Source organism: Sus scrofa, chromosome 1, assembly GCF_000003025.6.
Source record: "Sus scrofa isolate TJ Tabasco breed Duroc chromosome 1, Sscrofa11.1, whole genome shotgun sequence".
NCBI lineage: Eukaryota > Metazoa > Chordata > Mammalia > Artiodactyla > Suidae > Sus > Sus scrofa.
The window spans coordinates 113,932,308-113,957,182 of record NC_010443.5 but is presented as its reverse complement, the minus strand read 5'-3'; the positions used below and the strand labels follow the sequence as shown (position 1 = coordinate 113,957,182).

At 38.5% G+C, this 24,875-nt stretch overlaps 1 protein-coding gene across 3 annotated transcripts in view; it reads right to left on the bottom strand.

Moving 5' to 3' along the window:
* The window catches only part of ALDH1A2 (aldehyde dehydrogenase 1 family member A2), a 104,338-nt gene extending 79,877 nt beyond the window's left edge, over positions 1–24,461 (bottom strand). The window contains exons 1-2 of one of the 3 annotated variants that reach the window (XM_021094606.1): positions 24,446–24,461; positions 23,619–23,808 (exon numbers count right to left, since the gene is read on the bottom strand). In XM_021094606.1, coding sequence (XP_020950265.1) covers positions 23,619–23,735 — 117 coding nt within the window. In that variant the 5' untranslated portion in view covers positions 23,736–23,808; positions 24,446–24,461. The other 2 variants (XM_021094598.1, XM_021094609.1) reach the window with 2 other exon arrangements.

Below are 24,875 nucleotides of genomic sequence, written 5' to 3'. Positions count from 1 at the left end.
CATAGCAACAGTGCCAGTGATATGATGTGGTATTTACTGAATCTATTTATTGACTACATACTATGAATATGTATTTATTGAATATGTACTATGAACATACTTCAAAGATAATATATTTTAATTCTAATTTTATAAAACACTAGTCAGGTAATTCGTGTGCCTCAGAGAAATCCAACCAAAGAAACAAATCTGCCTGACAGAAGCCACAAGAACATCCTTCTGAGGACAGGACGTGGGCTTCATCAAAGACAGCACCAGCCCTCCAAACCCATAGTTGAAAAGACAGGACTGTTTGATGAGTAAGTCTTTCTCTAAGAGCTGTGATAAGAGCATATCTATTTAGGCCCAACTATCTCATGATGATCAAAACAACCTGCAGAGAGATCATCAAGGGAGAGGAATCCATTCTAACCCAAAGTTCACAGACAACGCACATTCAAAAAATAATTCATATTATTAACATCATTAGGTATCTACAATTTACTGAGTATTTTCACTATTAATCTATGTAACAAATCTCTGATGTGGGTATTCTCCTTTCAGATGAATAAACGAAGGTTTATGTTACAAGTGCAAGTTTAAACTGCAAATAACTTACAGGACAAAAATTTGAAAACAGATCTCCCAATGTTAAGTATAGGGCTTTTTCATTCACTCAGTGTTACTGGTTCCCTCCACCACCTCTTTGCTAAACTATAACCTTAAGATAAAGATCTGGGTTCAGTTAGGCCAAAGGCAATAGGAAGAACATAATTAGGAAATGTACTATAAAGTCGGAAGTGAAAACCAAACCAATCAAGAGGATAATGAGGAAGGCTAACATGTGAGTGCTTACTATGCTTCAAGCACTGTTCCAGACATGGTATATGTATTAACTCACATAATCCTCAAAATTTCTACATGAGGTAGGAACTGTCATCATCCCCGTTTCACAGACAAGGAAGTGGAAGCTCAGAGATGTAAAGGAACTGGCCCACAGGGAAGAAAACAGGGGAACTGGAATCCAAAACTGACGGAGGCTGGCACCTTAGTGTTTGTAACATACTGGTGCCCTGGTGCAATTTCTTTTTGCTACACAACCTTCAGGTGGCCATATGTACTGTTTCAAAATAAATTAATTAAACATGTTTCTTCCCAAGGGGCAGCTTCCTTCATAACCTGGTCTCAACCAATCTTTTTGTCTCACCTCTGGCCATTCTTCAACAAGTATCTAAGACCGAAAAACATCTATAAATGAAAAACAGATATAAATGAAAAACAGATATAACACAACACCCTTTTCCCATCAGGGTCATATTCACATCTAAACAAAGACTGGAGCGAGTGCCTATGGGGAAAACAAGTGGAGTGTTGCAGAGACCAATGGCTTACAGGGTGCCATCAAGTGAGGAGTATAATGATTTAAAATCTGTGGATCCAGAGTTCCCATTGTGGTGCTGAGGAAATGAATCTGACTAGGAACCATAAGATTGCGGGTTCAATCCCTGCCCTCGCTCAGCGGGTTAAGGATCTGGCATTGCAGTGAGCTGTGGTATAGGCTGCAGACACGGCTTGGATCTGGTGTTGCCGTGGCTGCGGTGTAGGCTGGCAGCTATAGCTCTGATTAGACCCCTAGCCTGGGAACCTCCATATGCCATGGGTGTGGCCCTAAAAAGCAATACATAAATAAATAAAATCTGTGGATTTAACTTCCTCCCTGTGACTCCCTGGACTAAAACCACATCAAATGCTAAATATACTATGAACTTTTTTATAAGGATCTTTGAATATGCTGTCCTTTACTTCCTTCTTTACCTGATAAAACATTAAAATGTCAGTCACGCTTTAAAACTCAGTTCACATACTGCCTCTTATTAAAGCCTTCCCAAATACCTTCAGATAGTGCTAACCGCTGGTCGTCTGACTTCAGCCTAGTATATCATCCTACAATACCGTATCTCTGGCCCCAACTAGATTGTTTGCTCCTTAAGGATAAATACTTTGTCACTATGTCATCTTAATTTTTCTTTATCTCCAATTCCTAGAAAAGGAACAGTGAAACACTAGTTGCTCAATATTTGATAGGTATTTGTATTTCATGAGAAGCAAGTACTTTCTTCAAACAAAAAGCAAACGAATATATGTTTTGAATTCCGGGAGTCAAGGTTCTTGGAATATTAAAATCATTTTCATCTATCCAGGGAAGCTGGCCCCTTAATCTACAATGAATAGTTTCACACTAATACCTGTGCTTCCTACTCTTTCTTGTTTGAACTGATGTTAAGACAAGCAATTTTCATCCAGAATATGGTTTTAGATACACTGTGAACACCAATACAGTGGAGTTACTTACTACCTAAGAAGGCTGCAGTACCACAGTACACTGCCAAAAACTATTACAATGTAGGCAATTCAAAAGGAACTACTTTTCTCTAGGGCACTGGACCATGGCATTGGAATTCTTGAGTGATGTGAAACCTGTAAAGCCAAACTAGAACAGCAGTCTCCTCCTCTGACCACTACCGGTTTTGTAGTGTGGCCACTTTATAGTTCATTACTTAAGGTGATTGTGCCAAAGGGCTTATTAATAGGAGGATACCACTTTAACCTTCCTATCGTCTTTCACAGCACAAGGAGAGAAGGATGAGATGAAGTGCTTGTGTTCTGGTGTTGGTTTCATACTAAATGTTCGGCTAGTCTCCCACCTTTCCCATCCCTCAATTTTGTCTATGAGAATAAGGGACTTGGTAACTGAAGACAGGCTCATAGATGGCACCAGTGACACAAATCTTCCATCCAGCCCCTTGACAGACATTGATAATTGATCACAACACTTCCCAGTTGAACTTCTGAATACTTTTCAACATGGCACTTTAGAAAGCTATTACCAAGTGAATGGAAGGTGTCATCTCTAGGGACTAATACTTCACATATCTGAGGTACTAGATGCAGAACACATGTGACCACTAGCGGGCACTCAATAAGAGTTTACCAGAGTTCTGTAATACTGCAGGTTTGTCTTGATCCTTCTCTAAGTGCATGTTGATGTTTCATAACTACTTGAATAACATATCTTCATGCCCATAGCAGAGTCCATCCTCTGGGTTCAAAAGTTACTGCTTCCTTTTCCAATTATGGCTAGTACTTGAACATGCAACTAATGTGACAGAAAGATATCATTTGAAAAAGTGAAATTTAGGTGAAAAAGTGTCCTATAACATTTTCAAACCTATGCTGCTATCACCAAGAACACAAAGAAGAGTAATGGCCCACCTCCTCCCCCCAAAAAAAACCTGGTTTTAATTTCTTATTGTGAAACTATGCAGTATGCCAAGTTCATACTTTAAGAGCCAAGTATTATTAAAGTATCATTTTAAAATGCACTAATGAACAAATTAAGAAGAGACAGACTCAGAGAGCTGGAAAGGGCATAGCTATAATCTAGGTAAAAGGAAAGTGTTATATAAATAAACGTGTCAAAAGAAGTCCAATGCCTTGCCCAAGGTCACATAGCCCATTAGTGACTGAATAGGGACTGGAACCCCATATCCTGATTCCCATTCCAGGGCTTTTTCTAAATTTAAATTTTGTTGATGTTTCTTTAGAAAGCAGATTTGATGGCTGACCAGGAAATATGAATATCTCATTTTTATTGACAACGTCTTTTAAAAATGATTCAGCACAAGGAATTTTGCTTGATCCTTTTTTTCTTCAGTACAATCAAAACAGGTGACAACAAAATAATTTTTCATTTCCTTTCTTAAAGGTAAAATGCATTAGGAAAACAGTGGTGATCTACATTCCTAGTGGATTCCACTCAGAGATGAGGTGCTGGGGCATTTTCTCCACTCCCTTCATATGCAGAAGCAGGAAATTCTGCCAGAGGACAGCAGCCACACTACTGTGAACCTCAGATAAAAAATTATTTCCCTAGGCTTATAAAGAACAGTTTTGTGCTCTTACAACCAAAGGGCTATATTTGAGGGTCCAGGAAGGGGACTTCAAAATCAATCCCTATCCTAATGACTTCCCACAGAAGAGCTGGTTTTGGATGAGCAGAAGGAAAAAGGAATGGCCAACCTTGCCTGAATTAGATGCTGGTTACAAATTCACTGCATGAAAGTGATTCCTATTTCATATATTCCTTCCTCTGTAGAATCCAAGTATCAAAATAGGCACCAAATACCAGTCTTTATGAAATGGTCACAGCTGTCTGGCTCACAGTTACTTCACCCAGCTAAGGGAATTAAAATCTGCACTTTATTAGCGACAGGCCATACAGGCATTTGGAAAAAAAAAAAAACAAAAAACTGTTAAATACCATTTTCTTTCTGTAATTATTTTATAGCATCCTAGAATTCTGGACACCTGGTCAGGAAATCTCATCTACTTCCCCAACTCAGAAATTGTACTCCCTTCCTGATGGAATGTTTTAAAGAACTCCAACAAGGACAATGCTCCACAGCAACAAAGGCTTTCTGCCAAATCGAACTATCCCTTCCCAAACCTGAAAGCAACAGACACCTCTTAGCTTCCAAGAGAGGGAGCCTGAAATGTGAGTGAAGGATATGGTTGTGTCCCTGGCTTAAAACAGTAAAGATCATAAAGGGAGGCTTTTTGAAAGTCAATTTGAGATGACTGGACTGGTTTATACAATTTTTTTTTTTCAAAAGACACCATTAGGATAACAAAGTAACACTCAAGTCTGTTCTCCCCAAGACAAGTGCAGAGACTAAAGTTGCTTAATTATTCAATAATAATGGTTAAATGTCATAAATCTTTTTTTTTTTTTTTTGTCTTTTTGCTATTTCTTTGGGCCGCTCCCGAGGCATATGGAGGTTCCCAGGCTAGGGGTCGAATCGGAGCTGTAGCCACCGGCCTACGCCAGAGCCACAGCAACGCGGGATCCGAGCCGCGTCTACGACCTACACCACAGCTCTCGGCAACGCCGGATCGTTAACCCACTGAGCAAGGGCAGGGATCGAACCCACAACCTCATGGTTCCTAGTCGGATTCGTTAACCACTGCGCCATGACGGGAACTCCAAATGTCATAAATCTTATATCTATCTATGTATGTAAAAAAAAGCAGGAAATTCATTGAGGACTAAAGTGATTAATCTTGCACCTGCTTTATTTTCCTTAGAGAACAAACCAGAATGGAAGTACCACAGTTGAAAGATCTCCATTTAAATATCTCCATCTTAAACAGACTTTCAAACTCTTTGAGCTTTGTTTCCTTTTCTATAAAAACAGAAATAAGGCCTATTCCTGCCACAGCTATTGCACTGTTCAGTGAGATAAAATGTGAATATGCCTAAGGCTTAGCTGGCTAAAATGGAAATTTCTCCCTTTTCTAAGTTCCTTGAAGGAAGGTCTCCTGGATTCATCTGGATTCCCAACATTCTAACACAGCACTTAACATGCAGTCAGTATTCAAAATATTTAATAAATCATGTTAACTGTGGAAAGAAACAAAGGTGGGATAAGGAATTCAGGCTGGCTATCAACAGGAATCTGATTCATTTGAAAGTTGTTTTAATTTGTTTCATAAATCTCAGTAGTTACATGGATAACAATTCAACACAGTGAAACTGAGCCATGCAAGCCAAGCCCATCACTTGGCCACTTCTGCAGCAGGAGGATAATCGAGGACAAATCAGGCTTACTACACTTTCCACCCACAGCAAAGTGGCCGTGACAATACAAAAAGGCTGCCATGAATTTTCCAATTGAAGAATCTAAACCCCTGAGGAGTTCTCAAAGCAGCAGGCATTAATAGGAGTTAGGTGTAAATAATTTCCTATCCTCAATGAATCGTTGACATAAAGCTGCCATGTTTTATTTCAGTAATAAAATGTTTTGTTTTTTTAATAGTAAACGCTTCAAGTGATTTGCATTAAATCCTGCAGTAGTTTTTGCCTTGGAGAGTTGAATTTTACTAAGCTTGCCAGTGCGCTGTTTTTGGTTCATCAAAGGAGAGTACCAGATAGCAAGTCAAAAAGGAGACTGATCCATTAATAGGAAAAAGTTCAGTTACTTTTCATTAAGAGAAGTGGGAAGAAGTAGATTGAGGACTTGTCCTGTTAGTTATCTCCTTTAATAGGACTGCTCCACTGTTTCTACTGATGAACTCTGAAAAGATTTACAGACAACACAGAACAGACAGTACTATCATTTAACTATATAAAACTAAATTTCTATTGTTATAAAAAACTGTATTGATGATCACCTCAGTATACTACCTTGCAAAGTTGGTAGCCTTTGAATATTATAATCAAGGATAATAAAGGTATTTTGGACTTTAATGAAAAATAATCCCCTTATTTTACTTCTAATTAAGACCTATAAAAGGAAAACACCTACATAAAGTAAAACAATGATACAAATGTCCAGATCATTTATGAGGCAAGGGAAGAGGCTTCCTGATGAAATATCAAGGTAGTTGGAGCAAAAGTGGTTCTGCTGCCTTCCATTCTTCGCTTTGCTTCACGCCAAAACATCTGGCCAAAAAGTGAAAAAACACCCAAATGGCATTGTATAGGAAAACACCTAGATGATTGATTGCATTTTTTGCTTTAAAGTCAATGTTTTGATATTATGGAGACACGGCCTTTGTTCAATAGGTGTAATCTCTTACCGGCAAAAAGCATGGTTTTACAAAGCCTACTTTGACAAGGACTAGTTTATCAAACTTAATTTTAAATCACTTAAAAGTTTTAAATAATGGACCCAATACTGTATGCCCTGAATCCCACTTATCCTGAGTCCTAGGCTGAAAGGCAGGAAAAAAAAACAAAAGACTTCAATAGAAAAAAAAAAACAAAACAAAACTGCAAACTAGATTTTCAAAGTATGAAGATAGCACAAAGTCAAAGGAATTGAGAAACTAGACACATTTTTAAACATCTCTAAAATATTAATCTAATGTGATTGTGCCAGTGCATTTTAAAATAAATTCTGTATGCACAACACATTACACTAACACACAAAGATTACACAAATTGTGTTAGTGTGGTAAAGAGAAATCAATTAGGACATTAGCAGTTAGGTAGCAATGATCCACCCAGCTTCTCACATACCCATCTAACCTCAAGGTCTGTTTCTGAAAGTGAAAGGAAACTGATGAGAACACAGAGACAAAAGGTCATTAGTCATGTTCCCCAGAGGACAGTTCAGTTTGGCCGACCTTCAGAGGACAAGGCTAGATCCAAGTGAACCAGAGGGAGGTATGGGATGGGTATTGGGGGTAGAGGGGTTTCTTTTCCAGAATGAGGCTGCTTGGATCTTTCAGATTAAAGGGCTTTGAGGTAATTCCAAGAACCTGTGATACAGATTAGGGTAGACCTAGTGTTGTAGTCAATTCAGGATTCCAAGGACTACAGCAGGATATTACTACCAGACGTAAACTGTCTCATTTCCCCAGCCTCCCTTAGTCATACCACCAGGTTTGACATAGTGCCTATGCTGAATATCATGGAGGTCTTTTTGGTCTTCTTAGGGGTCCACAAATCAAATTCTGCCTCCCCACTGTTTTCAAACTATTTCTTTAAGGATCAAATTTCTACATGTATGAAAATTACTAAATGATGTGACTTAGGTGTGTCATTTAATCTTTCTGTGACTCAGTTTTCTCACCTATAAAATATGATGAGAAAAATCACCTCATCCAGTGGTTATAAGAACTAAATAAGGTACTGGATTACTGAACATCCTGGTAGAGTGAAAACTCAAACTTCTAACTGATTCGGATTCTCCATGTAAACCATCAATTCAAGGCAATTTATTAGTGCTCTTAAAAAACTAGGCTCTCCTTGTTCTGTGTTTGTTTATTCATTCATTTATCCTTCTTTCTATAGCTAGTAAGACTCTTACCAAACCATGAGAGACACATAGGGCAAAAGGATAGAAGAAGGTAAAGATGGCGAAGGCCATCCTATACATTGACTGATCTCTCAGAATTTCTGATGATGACCTTTTTCTGACTGGGCCATGAAGACAGACTAATGCAAGCTGGTTCAAACACACCATGGTGGCCTGGCTCTGAAAGGCTCTGAGCAGTAGAGTAGAAACTTTGGGAGGGCTTTAAAACCCTTCTGTCAGTCCTCAGAAAGCAGAATGTGACTTGATTTCTTTTTGTCTTCTGCTTGGAAACAAATGTTCTTTGCCTATCTTCCCTAGGTTTAATTAGTCTTCTGTCTTTCTCAGAATTCAGTCTGTTCATTTGCAAATGGAAGACATCAGAAAGGCTAGTGAGTGTGGGTGTGGGTGTTGGGGGAAGGAGACTGAAGTGTTTATTTTCAAAGCCATGGGAGTCCCCATTTGAAAAAGCACCCAGCTTATCTCAGTGTTTTTGTTTGTATGATTTTGAATTAAAAGGTTGGAGCAATTCATTTAGGAGATTAAGTTGTCTTACAATGGGCCTAGTTGCCACATTTATTCACTAGTATGGCTAGGAATAAAGCTTTTCTACTACACTCTTTTTCATTATTCGAGTGCAATAATTTTAAAGGATTACTTTGATTTGTGGTTTTATTGCCAATTAATTTCACATTAAGTTTATTTGCTGGTCACAGATAAAAATCACAAACCATGTGTGTAAGAGTTTAGAGTTACCAGTTTTAGCAAATAAAAAAAATACAGGATGCCCAGTTAACATGAATTTCAGAAAAACAATGCATTAAATTTCAGTGTAAGGATGTCCCAAATCACTGGTAAATCATAGGGCATACTTATATTCACTTATGTTTTATATTATTTACTTAAAATTCAAATTTAACTAGATGATCTCTATTTTATCTGGCAACCCTACAAGGTTTTCATGGATGTTGTACATGTTCCAAGGATGCCAAGGATGAAAACTGAAAGAAAGTCTATTTTATTGCTATACTTAAACTTGCTCCCTGCAGATCTGAAGTAGTTCATCCATCAGAATAATAATTCCCAGTGAATAAACAGATACATTGATAACTCAGGAAATTGAGTGAATTTTGACTACAGGCTAAGACCTAATTCTGGTCACCAAAGCCCATTCCATTCACAGTAATTTTTCTCACTAAGAAAAAGTAAAACACAAAAGTGACATCCAGTATCTTCAGCTGAATTAGAAGTTAGTATCACGAACTACCACATTTAAAGGCCAATATCAGCATTCATTTATGTTACAAAGCAAACAACCTGTGCAAAGAGGAGTTGAAACACCCAGTGCATAGCCTAAGGTTGAAGAGGCCTTTGAACCAATAAATGAGTGATTTCTCCACAGGAGAATAAATATGTGCTTGTGACAGTAAACAAACAACAAGCTGAACTTTATGTTGCACAAACATTTTCATGTATCTGTTGATATAAATAAATAGTTGAGTGAACAGAGGGGTTACTGAATTTTTTTCTTTCAATTAAAAATAAAATTTATGTCCTTGACTTAAATATTGTAAGTAGTTTCAAACATAATAATACCTATTTTGTACTTAAATGATTAAATTCTTCCTCTTTGCTCTTGGCCATTACAAAAAATATAGAAAGGTCTACCTGATGCCTTCCCTATCCCAGGGAATTGGATTGTAATATTTGTAATATTTCATTCCTGAATCCCTGAGTTAATAAAATATGATGAACTAATGAGCCTAACTGTGTATAGCTTATAGGCAATTTCATTACCTTAAAGTCCCATATAATATTTAGGAAGCATGTTTTTTTTATAGACCTCAAACCACCTTAATTTTTCTTTTCCTTCCTCCCTTCCTTCCTCTCTTTTAATAGGTACCTTTTCAGAAAAAGACAGAAACGTGAAATGAAAAGCTCAAATTAACCTTCAAATATTTGGTCAAGAAATCTCCTTTTTGCCATTTACATAAAATGTTAGGAAAATCTTGCTAGGACTTGATTTTGAAATAAACTGCACGTTGGAGGTAAGATCTGCTAAGAAATGCCACTTGAAAGCTGCCACTTGACCCGGAATTCCTCTACAAGAAAAGCTAGCCATAACTACATGTGATACCTATATGAGAAACTGCCGGAATGTCAATTTCATTTGCAGTGGCCCCATATGGCTTGATCACTCTCCCTGGCATGATAAATCACTGGAAGAATCCTTACCTTCCTACGTTTGATCTCTGCTCAGCAAGATGGGGTTTTGATGTGAAGAACTCCAGATCTCTTGGGTCAAAGACAAATAGCAGTGGCACTGACCTGCAAAGTACTAAGTCTCTATTAGACTCAAGTGAAAAGCCATAAGCTTCTGACAGTTCCCTCTCCAAAGAGCTGACCCGACTCACCATGGTTTTCATGAGCTTAGGCCGAGATAGAAGCTGCCAAAATGGTTTGAAGGAAAAGTGCCAATAAGCTTTTTCTTTCTACCACTATTACCAAGTATTAAAATTGATGTTCCCTAAGGTTTAAAGGAGGAGTTCTCTGGGAGAATGCTCTAATTTCAAGTACTCTGAGTGTTCGGTAAAAAGGAAATTTCCAGTGGATCTTTATGACACCGCTAATCACTCATTTATAAAAGGAAAATCATTAGCAGAGATTTCTGTGGACCAGTTTTTGGTAATTATAAGGACATTGAGGGAAAATACTGTATACAACATTGTTCTGGGTGAAAATTTGGGGTCCCAGAAAGAATGTAACTAGATATACAAACAAGTTTGGTATTTTTCTTATGCTGTCATAATCCCAGGTTTGGAGACCCAAAAAATCAGAGTTCTGAAGAGATATCTTACAGCTGTTTTTTGTTTTGTTTTGTTTTGTTTTGTTTTGTTTTTGGTCTTTTTAGGGCTGCACCTGTGGTATATGGAGGCTCCCAGGCTAGGGATTAAAGTGTAGCTTTACCTGCCGGCCTATACCACAGCCACAGCAACACAGGATCCAAGCCGAGTCTGAGACCTACACCACAGCTCACAGCAATGCCAGATCCTTAACCCACTGAGCAAGGCCAGGGATCGAACCTGTATCTTCATGGATACTTGTCAGTTTCGTTAACCGTTGAGCCACGATGGGAACTCCTCCTACAGCTCTTCTAACCCAACTGTTTTCATAACTACCAGGTGGGTTAATAAACAAACATCTCATTCCACCCTATCACTTTATAAGTAATAAAAATGATGTTCAAGGAATTTACATAACTTATCCAGTATCACAAAGCATTTTCAGATCCTCAGAGTCTAGTATAGAAGTACTCAGTAAGTGATCAACTAATTTGTTCATTCATTAATTCAGTGAGTATTTGTTGTGTGCCTACATGTACAAAGAACTGCTAAATGAGCATATATCCACAGCAGAGCAGGGATCAGAACAGAGGTGTTGTAATGCTCATACTGCTGCCTTGTTCACTGCTCCACAATGCACCATGAGGGGATTCTATTTCAAAGGAAGGGGTAAGTGTGTGGGAGTGGAGTGGGGAGATTCCTATCAGAAAAGAGAGAGAGACACTGAGAGGGAGAAAGATACTGAGAAAGAGAGAGAAGAAGCACACACACTCTTTAAGGAAAGAAAGATATTCATTTTCAAGACACTTTACCTGGAATTAATTTTCTAGTCTTAGCATTCTATTAGTAACTGCAAGTGGAATAAGACTGTATTATTTTCTAGTATTCATCCATTTACTCATTTTTCTCAAAGACAGAGATGTGTCAACCACATTTTGTGCCATGGTATCAGCTTTCATGAAAATTCAAATGCAGGAAGATAAAGCAGTCTAGGCATTACGCAATAACCGTATCACTTGATTTGACATTATCAAACACATAAGTTACTGAGCAGTAACAATAATAAAAATCTGAAATAAACCTTTAAAAACACATGTGAAAGGTTTCTCACAAGAGAGTTGTGTTCAGAAGTCATTTGTGACTACAAAAATAATGGCAGAATCACTCTAAAAATTGTAAGACAAAAAAATGATGTGAAATTTTAGTTGGCTGTTAATGACGAGGCGTTCCAAGAAAGCAAAAAGTGTGCTATCATTTTAACAGCTGCGTTATTTCAACAGCCGTCCCTGCTATAGCATTCACAACTACAGACACTCATAAATAAGTCCCTCACTTGCTCTCTGTAGAACTAAGTCACTGACTTTGCCGATGTTCGTTAAGGGCAGAATGTTTGGGTTTTTTGCTTTTTGGGTTTTTTTGGCTAAGTGTTGTTTACGTACCCATATTTGTATACATGTGTCTATACTGAATGTCGAGCAATAATCTCTCTCCTTAATTTGGATCATCAAGAGTTCCAAAAATCACCCTGTTTTGTGTGCTTCTTTTCTAAACCTTCTCTTTTTCTCTGTTGGAATTCCTGGTAATGATACCAGAATGTGGGCAAACCTCATTAGTCTCCCTGCTGTTTACAAGACAGGATTTATGCTCAATGTGCTGAACACAATGACACACATCACTGAATGGCTAGAACTACCACCCGGGCTCTAATCTGAGAAAAATTTCACTCAGGACAAATACCTATTAGCATAGAGAAACATGGAAGAGCAATTATAGCCAACATGTGTAGTCTTTTAAGAGTACCCCAATAAATACCCATTTGTGAAGGTTAATTTAATGCAACCCAGGCTGTTATCTGGAATAGTATGTGTCACCAATTCAATCCATTAAGTAATTACTAGATTCTCAAGAGGGCTCACAGAAGTCAAATGTGGTTACTCCAGGTTCATTGCTTCTGGTCTCCCTAAGGACCATTTAGACCAACATCTGGAAGAGCCGACTACAAAGGTTCCCTGGCACAACTAACCAGGTTGTGAATGAAAATGAAAACAGGTAAATGAGTCTAACCAAGAAATGCGGGTCATCAAGGGCCTGTCTGAGAGAAATACTTAGGGAAGCGGGAGAGAAGCACAAATGCATAAAAATTAAAAAAGGAGATGAAAAAGGTGAGAAGAAGGGATGTCTGAATGGGAAGTAGAGAAGAAAGAGAAATGTATTCTCTCTAAAAGTGAAGACTGAAATCTGGAGACTCTTAGACATGGTTTAAAGGAGACCACTTGTCCATAGTTTCTTTTGAGCTATTTACAATGAAACATTAATTGTGCATCCCAATCACCACTAACCTCTGTAAGAGAGGCACTGTTAAAGTTTGGATGTTGCATGAATTTCTGGGGGACCATTCTATTTATTCTGTATCCTCGAAGAGGTTACATGTAATAGATGAATCTAATAGTACTTAAGCCTTGGGGAGCAATGGTTGCTCATAAAAAACAAGATGGAATATATCCACTCAACTGTTTCTGGCAAATGCCTCTCCTGCATAGGTTATAGTCAGGTAACACAAAATGATGGCCTATGAAGGGGAGAGAAAGCATTAGAAAGAATGTGAAATATATTCACTTTCAACAGTCTTATACACCCTCATCCCAAGTGAATCTGAATAACCATACCAAAGAAAAGCACTTTTCGAATGAAAACACAAAAAAGCAGGTGTGATTAAGGATCATGTGTGACTTCCTAACCAATGAAAAACCAAAAATAGAGCTCTTTCCTTGTATAGCCTGAAGAATCACACCTACCTTGCTGATTAATACCTAAAAGTGTTGATTATATCAACTTTTTTGTTTGTTTGAAAACATTCTCATCTTTACAAGTTGAAACTCTTTCTAATGACAGTTACAACAATACCAACTTGACCTAAGGTTGGGATTTGTGTCAGAGAAGTAAGTTTGGGATACTATCCTATAAAATACTCAGCAGTGTTTTAGGCTAATAGTTCAAATTTCATTGTCTTTGTTGTGGTTTTTGTGCTTGTTTCTGTTGTTCTGGGCAGGGAAGGAAAATGATTGAGTCCTGGAATTGCCACCTGCTAGCTATTGATCCTGGAAAAATCATTTAACTTTATTATGGTTGATTTTCTCACTTATAAAACAGGAGTATTAATGTAATACTCACATCATAGGACTGCCACAATTATTAAAAGAAATCACACATGAAAAGTACTTTGGAAACTGTAGCATTAATTAAATATATTAATTAATATTAAGCTATGAAAAGGGTAATTGCCTCTACTATCTATTAACGATAATAAAATATAAAAAGTATTCATTTAGTAAACATTTCCCAAGCATTTACACTGTGAGACACTGAGCTAGATGCTTTGGAAATAACAAGAAGAATAAGAGTTTACAATCTAGGACAGTTTAGAAGTAGAGAATTAAACAGAAAATATAATTCAAGGCAAAAGCTGCACATTTTAGGAGTAGCACAAGAATTAACAAGGGCATTCAGAGACTGTGTTCATACTAAAAAAATAAGTGTGGGGCTAAATTTGTTAGGTATTACATAAGTAATATGCACAGAAGGGCTAGATTCAGTCTTAAGGTTGAAGAATTTTATTCCTCAGTAGCTTCTTTAGAATTAGACATACATGCATGGATCAAATAACCTATAAAATCCAAATACAAAGGTGAATGTATAACACCAGCTTTAAGTTTAAAACACAACGAGTTCAAACATTAACAAAATGCAGAGTAATGTTATTTTCAAGCCTGGTGCTAAGGAATCATTTAAATTCTTTAAACTACCAGGATGAAGCAGAGTACTGAATTAATTAGTCAAGAAAAAGGTCTGTCGATTAAAACTTATTTTTCACATTATATTGTCACCGCTCCAGTTTTCTCCAGTCCTATAAACCAAGAGCAAACAGTGAAAAACTCTGGTTCTCCTAATTGTATTCCAAAATTGCATAAATGCATAAAACACAACTTTGAAAAATTCTTTACATATTAATATCATTTGGCTTTCCTATACATTACAACATTTGTCTTTAAAATTTATCTGTGTCATTATTGAGAACAAACACCAATTACAGACAAACTAAAATGCAAATGTAAAAGGTAAAATTTTAAATAATAAAAATAAACTTTCAGAAGACTATGTAGAAGAATGTCTTCAAAAACTCAGAATAAGGGTAGATTTCTTAAAGAAGACAGTAAAAGCACTAAAAAACATAAAGAAAAAAAAAAACCAGAAAAGTTCCTCTCTGTTTCCATTTAAAACTATTTGACAGTTTTCCCAAAAGAAGAAAGAGGAGAAAGAAAAAGCACAATGGTGGGGGGGGGGGAGAGAAAATGTTCACAGAGTATGACTGTCAAAAGATTATAATCCTTAATATATAAAAAGTGCTACAAACCAGTAAACACACACATATACAAACAAATGAGCAAATGAAATACTAGCCAACTCACAAAGGAGGAAAGCCAAATGCCCAATAAACATATGAAAAGATGTTCAAACTCACAAGAAATCAATGAACAGCAAATTAAAACAGTAATGAGATAACATTTCACATTCATCAGTTTGGCAAAATTCAATAAGTAAAAGAACTCCAAGTATAAGTGAGGATATAGAGTAAATGGGGAATCTGACATACTGATAGAGGCTGTGGAAACTAGTATGTTTTGGACAGAATCTGGAAATCCCTAAATAAGTTGTAGATACATCCATGACCCAACAATATCCTAGAAAGTCTCTCACTCAGGGAGATAAGGAGATATGTCAAAGAATGTTTACTGAAATAGCAAAATGCTAGAAGTATTGACATTTATCAATATTAGCATAAATTAAAATTGTGATATATTCAAAAAATGTGATACTATGCTGACAACAACTAAATTACAAGTACATCCACCAACATGGATAAATCTTGAAAAAACTATGCTAAGCAAATAAAGCAAATTGCAGAAGAATACCTACGGCATGGTACCACTTATATAAAAAGATCTAGCAGCAAGACAATAGTATATATTATTTATGAATATGCAAACATGTATGAATACATACACTGATGGGAAAGGTAAATGTCAAATTCCTCTGAGAAAGGAAGGGGAGGAGGGAGCAGAATGGGAGAAGTTCGTAGGAGGAGCTTCAACGTATTTCTTGAAGAAAAATTGGAAGCAAATATTGCAAATAGTTGAGAACAAACAAATCTTGGTATATGTACACAGATTTGTTATACTGTCTACATTCTCCTATATGATTGAAATATTTGATTTCTTCTCCCTGTATGTCCAACAATACAGTGTGCTCTTGATATGCTGAGCCTGAAACATTTTTTTACCTTCTGAATCCTCATGGTGCCTTAAGTGCATTCATGCCAAGCATTCAGCATCTTCTATTACACACCATAGTTATCTGTGTGCACATCCTCATCCACACCCAAGTGAGAATCCTCTCCAGCCTCTTCAGGGCAGGGCACATATCTATGTACCTTTTTGTGTCAGACAGTGACTAGCAATAGTCTGTACATAAGAGGCTGTAATAAAAGTCAGATGAATAAATAAGCAAATAAATGCAAGGAAGTGAAAGCGCAGCTGTGACTGCAGTTAAAAATAAAAAAGACCCCAAGGTAATACAATTAAATAATCTCTCCTGTGAAAAATCAAGTTATATTAGTATACAGGGTACCAGAGTCTAAAATATAGACAAGGCAAGAATTCACTGGTTTCAGGTTCCACCAATCAGTCTCATACTATTTCCTAATCTCACAAAAAAATGATTCAGTGAGAGAGCATAATTTTCACACCTAGGGAAATAAGACTTTAACTTATACTCTGTAGATTTGTCAAGGCTTTTCATAATTTTGCCTTCCCAACAAGGTCTGCTTATTTCCCCTCTTCCTTCCCACCCTAAATCCTCCATCATTACACACCTTGGCCCATAGACTTGGTATATGTCAATGGTGGGGACTGCATGAGGAGGGAAACAGCTACTTTTTGCCTCTTAGTGGGTTTACTAAATTCACGATATTTTGCCAGATCCCTTACTGGGGTAGGTTCCATCCTAACTGTGGAAAGGGTCACACATCTTATAGCATTTTTTGACTTGGTTTAATCTATAAGAAATCTTTAAAATGTGGCAAAAATATCCTGAGAGTCATTGGACTTGGTTTAATCTATAAGAAATCCTTAAAATGACCAGGGGCAAAAATATCCTGCGAGTCATTGGACTTGAAATATGAAGACTTAGGTGAGATAAAATGAGATTATGTATGAGAAAATGCATAAAAACATGATCTTTAATTATTTTGAATTCCCCCCATAGTTTATAACCAAAATTGAAAAGTGTTTTAATACCCAGGATGTCCTAAATTCTATCTAAATAAGTGTTTTCAGTTTCAACTGGACAATAGTTTTATCTCTTCAGAGATCTAGGAATAAAGAAACTGTTACTTTGGCTCTCCAAAGGTCAGACTGTGATAAGAAAACAGAGAAGATAACTACTTCTGGAGGTAAAAGACCCGAAAGCTTCCTTCTTTTACAAAAAAAAAGAACGTTCTCTCACAGATATACTAATTTTTAACCACATTGTACAGAGGTCAATAAATCCCCATGTTTAGCCTCAGGGAAGTTTTGTTAAGAGCCCAGAAAAAGTCTAGATGGTGAAAGCACCCAATTATTATTCCAAATGGAATTTTCAAAGGCTGGAAATGTTTTCAAATTTTGTTACACAACAGAGCTTGCTATAAATGAAATTGTTAAGATTCTCAAGGGAAACAATTTAAAACATAACTCCTTCATCTTACTAGCAGACAAACTAGCAACAGAGAAATGCCAAGGATAAGAAATTTCTAATTTGGATAACCTCATATGTCTGAAAGGCAAAACGTAATAAAGCTCAAAAGACATGCCTGAAAAGGCAATTAAAAATTAACCAAGGTGACATTATGGCAATCACTTCTATGTGCAATGATTTGGTGTTTGAGGGGAAAATGACTGGTTTTGAAATTACCTGTCACAGCAAATAAAGAAATTAAAGAAATGTGAGGAGAACTTTAAAAACAGTCACTATGTGGTGCTTTTACTTTTTAGAGGGTGAGGTGCCCCCAAACTGAGCAATCAGGACCACTGAAAGACTCTTCAATTTTAAATTATATAAACTCAGGTACCTTCCCATTTCCAAAAGGTATTTACTTTCTGAGAATGTCTTCTTATGCTGCCATACTCCCCAGATCTATGAACCAAAGAACTGGCAACATCTTTTTCCAAACTACCTAAAATATCAGAAACAGCTCTTTGCCAGTCAACATTTAAGCCCAGCCAACTGGGTATACTGAGGCATATTAATGCAGAATTTTGGCACAAGTGTTAGATATCTAATTTGACTATTAAAATACTGGCTGGGAAATTGTTTAATTTAGTAATTTTTTTAGTAAAGACAAGTCCTTGAAAGAGAAACCTTTAAGGTATCCCATTTGATGAAAATACAGTGTAAACATGTAAGGATTCCACAGCTACCCAGAATATTAAACTTTTATGACTAATTAAAATAGTAAAAAATGACCTGTTTCAGAAAATCTTATTGCTTATACAATTCTGATCTTTTTAAAATGGACATCCATTCATTTGAAAGAATAAATATAATCATCTCTACACAAAAATAAAATGGAACTAACCCTTGGCTGAGTGTCTTTATATGCTGCTTACTTTCACACACTTGCTCACTTAGTCCTGACAAGAACAACCATGTAAAGTAGGTGCTATTATCTCAATTCTGACAGAGGAGAGGAGAGGAGAGGAGATACCATCCATAACTTGTTTTACTACTGCATCTCCAGAATCTGGCACCATATCTGGCACTGTGTGGTGAATAAATGTTAACTGCCTACATAGCTAATAAGCACAAATCTAAGATGTGAACAAAGGCCTATTTTAACTCAGAGCCTTTTGTAGTCAAAGGGTTATAAACTTTTTCCAAAATGTGGATCATATAGTCCTACAGTAACTACTTGACTCTGCCATTGCAGTCCAAAAACAGCCACAGAAAGTATGTAAGTAAATGGCTGTGGTTGTGTTCCAATAAAACTTTATTTACAACATCAGGCAGTCTGTAATTTGTTGACCCCTACAAGCTGTTACTAAGATAAATGAAAAGATAAAAACAGACACCAGTATGTGCATTTCATTATCCAACTGAGAAAGACTTGAGGGAGAATGGCATATATTGATATATGAAATGTTTTTGGTTTCATCATGGTTTGATCATGATGCTAATCACTGTCCAGTGCAACTCATTATGCATGTCTGGTTTCTCCTAAGCCATGCTACAAGGAAATCAGACCTCATAGAAAAGGCCCCTTAGAGAATCTTCTTCCTTAAATAGAGAAACTATGTATATAATTCATCTTATAGAAATAAAGGACAAAATTGCCCTTCCATATGATTCCTGCCTGTAGAGTAAGAGGCATCAGACAGGACCTCAGAAAAATTACCTAATTCAAGTCCTACCAGGAAGCTGTTTAGTTTCCCTGGGTTAAATAGAGGTAATACAAACATCATAAAGTGATACAATCATGGAAAAGTATATTTTTGAAAACCTTAGGTCCCCTACAAACACAAAGTTTGATTAACAACATATGATCAAGCAGACAATCTTGATCAGAGATTTGGAAGCAACCAAATTTATACCATCTTTTGAGAAAAAATCCCTGGGATAGGCAAGAATCTTGCCCCACAATGGAAGGAAGGAAGGAAGAGGAAGGAGGAAAGAAAGAAAGAAAGAAAGAAAGAAAGAAAGAAAGAAAGAAAGAAAGAAAGAAAGAGAAAGAAGGAAAGAAAGAAACCAAAAAACCCCCAACTGATAGTAATGTCAAATACAGTAATTTAAAGTCAAGGAGTCAGAAGCCACAAAGTGTATCTTTTTCTTAAGAGGAATAAAACAGTTCATGTTCTCTCGATGTCTGCAACAGAAGTAACACAAAAATAAAGATTTAAACTCTCACTCTCTAAAGAAAAAAAAAAAAAAAAAGGATGTGACTCGTAGGAAAAGCATAGTGTATGGTGAGGAAAGCTTTATCAGTTTTTTAAAAGTCAAGGCCAAGTTCATCCTTATCAATTATTCTTACTTCTTCCTACTCCATCTCCTTCAAAAGGTTTTGCAAGGATCAAATAAGATACGCTGAAAGGCTAGATAAGTAATTAGGCCCTATAAACAATGTAAGTGGTATTATAAGTATTATCTTTATTGTTATTATTGCATTGATCAAATGAACTACTACCATGTTGATAACCAACTTTTGGCACCCTATCTAAGCTCCTAGGAGGACACTTCCACAGCTTAATAAGCATAGTGAAAAACACCGTTGTTAGGAACATGGTCACTTAAAAATCCTTTGAACTGAACTGAAATTGATCCCAGAAAACAAGATATTCAATAAAAGGTTGTTAAATGAATAAATAAAAGAATAAATAGTAGTTACCCAATGTACAATAGCTCTAATTTTCAGCTGATTGCCTTTTATTTTTTTCTCTTCTAGTTTACTGGATCAGTCCTCCATAACCCTCTTCTTCCCTATGTTCTAGCTCTCTACAGTATCAAATGCTGGAAGAAAACAAAACCCCTTAATTATTGTTAGTTATGGGCATAACTCTCACTGGAAAAGTGGTCAACAGAGATATAGCACAATGCTTTTATGTGTGTTTGGGTGTGTGGGTGTGTGGTGAGGGTGCAGTGGGGAAGTGGGGAAGGGAGAGCCAGAAGAACTGGGAGAGACAATAGAGAAGGTAGGGGTGGGATTAAGACAAAAAGTTTCCTATGACTTGGGAATCTGGAAAAGATCACCACCTCTGCAGTCAGGGGCAGTCAGCAAAGTTTGAACCTCAATTTTACAATGTGTGTATTCCTATAATATATTCAGGTATTAAAAAATTTAAAAATCAGACCGATAAAACAACTCAGAAAATCTTTAATTCACAGCTAAAACCATAAAAGCATGGCTGAAAACAATCACATTCCTAAGCCAGCTATTAAGCAGTCTAAGAAAGAGAGTGCACATTCTCCTGGTCTCAAAGTGGTCCCCTCACTATTCATGTTGGTGGAGATATCAGTCTTTCCTGACTACCCATAGTACTGCCGATTTTAAAAGAATATATATGTATATGTATTTATAATATACCATATTGTTTTTAAAAGAAACATTTAAAAAACTTGGTGTCTAGTCTGCAGTAGGAGGGAAATAAAAATAGACCTATTCCAAAGAAGGTACAGCCATTGATCATTAGTCCTGAATAGGTGTTGGTACTTCAGAGAAAGAGGCTTATTTTAAAAACTAAATGTAAATGCGTGAGAGTCAATTCAAAATCGCTGGCCCTTTCAGCATCTTTCGGGACTGAACTTTAATTCTGGGGCATTTTCACCAGACAGACAAAAGCAGTAACTTCTATTGATCTCCCCCATTCTCCTTTTATTAAAAAAAATGTTAAATACTTTTAGAAGAAAGAAAAGGTAGGGAAAAAAGTGCAAAGTTTTTTAAATGTATACTACATGAAATTCTCAAAAAATATAACCATTTACATGTAAGTTGTCACTTTATATTGGTCCCCAAATCATATTTTAAAATCCTATCATTATATAACCTTCACCAAAGATATATATGTTTAACAAGACAAAAATTATTCAGGATCCATCTAGGTTTATCCTGTACCATTTTTGACACAAATATTGTACTTCCTTCCTATGTGTTATTCAACAAACCCTCTAGCATATTATTTTCTCTATTACTTTTCTAAAAATTCTAGTGAGTGTGTTATCACTGTCCTAAAGGACTGTCTGTTCTATCTTGTTCATTCTTCTGCTTAAAATTGCTAACAGAATTTCTGATCATAAGTGAATTGTTAAAAAATTCTACGTTAATTTTATTTTCCTTTTAAGTAGAAAAATCATTACCCGCTATCTCTGGCTACCAAAAGAGCAGCTCTGCTCTTTGTGTTAAAGAAGCTGCTTGCCCATGCCGCTTGTCTCAGAAAATTTAGAAGTCTCACCAAAGAGCTGAGGAGGAAAGCTGCTGGGAATGCTCACAGATACCTGACTTTACAAGGTTTTGTGAAAAAAGCTAGCCTTTAGAGTAGTATTACTCAGTGTTTATGAGGGTTGTTTGTCAAACCTAAAATAAGGTGCCTCCTCCCCACAAATTAAAGAATCAAGTTACAATCCATTATTTCATTTCTGATTGTTTTTCTTTGTAATAAGTGGGAAAGTGGATACTGGATAAGTCTCCCTGAGCTGGAAGACTCCACATTAAAGGCTTCAATTAGCTATAAATCAGTTGTCTTTCCTACTGGGGGAGAACAAGAGAAAAAAGAAAGTGGGGGTTGTCAGAGAAAAAAAGAACTGGAAGAGCTTCCAAATTAAATTCCGAGATACCTACTGCATACCTAAAACTCCTTTCAGGGGCTTTAAAGAAAATCCAAACCGAAGTACGACTAAAATCAAATCTGAGGTCCTCTCTTCCGCACGGATCTTGCATCTTAAGACCTTATTTAAAGGTCTTATTTAAAGAGCCTGGAGAGGTTAGGGACCCTCATAAAACAAAACTCTTATGCTGCATGCTTTCCCTGCTTGTTCCTAAAAGCGGAGAAGTGCCACACATTGGCACCATTGTTATGCAAACAATGCTTAAATGGTTGTAACCATTAACGACCTCTCATTAAAATGGCTTTCAAAAATTTGTCACACCATCTAAAAAAGCTAACAGGTACATTAAATCCATCTAAATTGGCATTCAAAACACGAACCACCTTGATTTTTATCCTAAAACTCAGCAGGTAAAATTTCAATATTCTGATAGATTTTTTAAAAATATCCCTTTCAAGCATTAAGCCAGAACCAAACAATTTACTTATTGACAATATTTAGTTTATCTCGTAATATGTATGACGGAAAACAATTTTAACTGTATTGTGTGTGAGCAGTATGTGTTTAAGTTGATAGGACTAGGTCTGGAGTAGAAATCAACTGAAAGGAATAGAAAATCAAACAAAACAATTATAAAAGGAATTCCAAGAAACATTACTCTAAATCGAATCTATTTCTTCCTCTCCCACCCTAATGCCATAACATAATCCCACAGAGTGTGTAATTAATACATTTTTTCCATGTCGAATTTGTGGAAAGCAAATTCTAATTACATGAAGGTGGCGAACGCATTTCTTTTTTATGCTGTGCAACAACAAAAAATTCCTGCTTGGCCAAACGAAGATGCCAGAGTTCGTTATTAAAAAAAAAAAAAAAAAAAAAAATCAGTTCAAAAGCGAACCCGTTAATTTGCACAAATTTAAAGACGTCTCAAGTTTTCCAGGAAAACTGCCACAGCCTACAAAATTTGAATGAAATGCTGACATTGGATCTACGGTATTCAGCAGCCAGGTTTCCACGATATCTACAAAAGCGGCCAGAGCGCTGCGTGCCTTGGACGATCCTACGGGAAAGCCGCTCGCAGCGCACCGAGCGGGCTGCAGAGAACCCGACCGGCCCCTGAAGGCAAACCGCTGAGAAGAGACCGACTGCCAGACTGCATGGCCAACCTGGCGAGGAACGCTTCTTCCCAGTTAGAGGAGTCAAAGCCGACGCCTTTCCCGCAGCAATAGGAACCCACCCGAAGAATCGGACCAGAAGGCGGGGGCAGATGCGGTTTGGGAAAGAGCCGTTGACCCTCAGAACCTCGAGAAAGGCTGGGGCGGGTCCCCGAGGCGCCCAAGACCCCGAAGGACTCCAGAAACCCCAACCCTGAGGTCAGAGTGTCCCTAATGCTGCGCGAGGACGACAGCCTGGCCGGGGAGACCCCGGCTCCCGACCCCGTCGCGCCGCCCTCTCCAAGAGACCACGGAGAAGAAAGAAGATTCCAGAAAGTCTCCGTGGACGGCAGGCCCTTGCGGAGCCTTACCTTGGTGTACTTGATCTCGAGGTTGGGCGTGGGCGACGGCAGAAGGTGCAGGGACGCCATGAGGGCGGCGGGGTCGGCCTTCACCTCGCCGGGCATCTCGATCTTACTGGAAGTCATGGAAGCGGGCCGAGGTCTCGCTTACCCGCGGCGTGGGCTGTGCGCGCGGTCCGCGGGCCGGGGGCGCGCTCGCCTGTATATAGGCAGGTGTCAAGCTGGGGCTCTTCTTATTGGACGTGAGGGCAGAGGCGCGGGGGGCTGGTCCATCCTACCTAGGACGCCTGGGCTCAGCCCCGATTTACATAAAGCCCGCCGCCCGCGCTGCGCGGCCGGGAAGCTGGTGGCCCACGGTCAAGTGCGTCTGGCGCCCCCGTCCTCCCCCCGACCGCGGGGACTGGCTCACGCCCACGATGCCGCCGCTGTCCTCGACGGCGGGATCGAAAACGCGCGCCGCTGCCCTGAGGAACTCAGCCAGCCAGCCAGAGCTCGCCCTGGCCGGGACAGCGTTGGCGAGAGGCACACCTTGGCAGATATCGGGTACCAGTCGTGGCCCCGGAAGCGGAGCGGGGACTGGAGGGGGACCCGAGCGGCCCGGCACTGACGCGGCCCCGAGAGTTGGGCGCCGTGCCAGTGAGAGAAGCCCGGGGAGCTGAGAGGGGCCGGCCGAGGATGGGGCGAGCGACGCTGCAGCGGCCGCGGAGGTCCGTTCCCGCCCAGGGCCGCGGAATCCCAGCTCCCCTCTCTCCTGGGTACCCGCGGGACCCCCTCCGTTCTCCTTCCCTGGCCAGGGGCGTCGGGTGCTCCGCATCGACCCCTGTCCCCGCACATACCCGGTCCCCGAAACGGGGCCCGACGGGTTGTGATACGCAAAAATCCCTCGCCCCACATTGAAAATGAGTATATCCCCTGGAGCCGGTCGACGCCGCGCTGCCCTTGCCAGGACTCTCCTGCCCAGCTGCTGCCCTCTGCTGGCTGGGACCGCCCCCGGCGGTCTGGGCTGCGTCAGGAGGATGGAGCTTTGGTCCTCCACCGCTGCTCTGAGAGAGTTGGAGATTGCATTGGTCCCTCATGGTTTCACTTGGATCCCTGGTTCAGCACTTACTCTCATCACTCCAGGACACGCAAGGGTACCCCAGTTTTGCTTTTCTGTTGTTCTTCACTCCAGCACCTATAATGGGCTCCTCATTTAATTGCCCCTTCGAGATGAGCTCCATATCTATAATGCTACCCCTAATTTAAGCATTTCAGTGCTCCAACAGG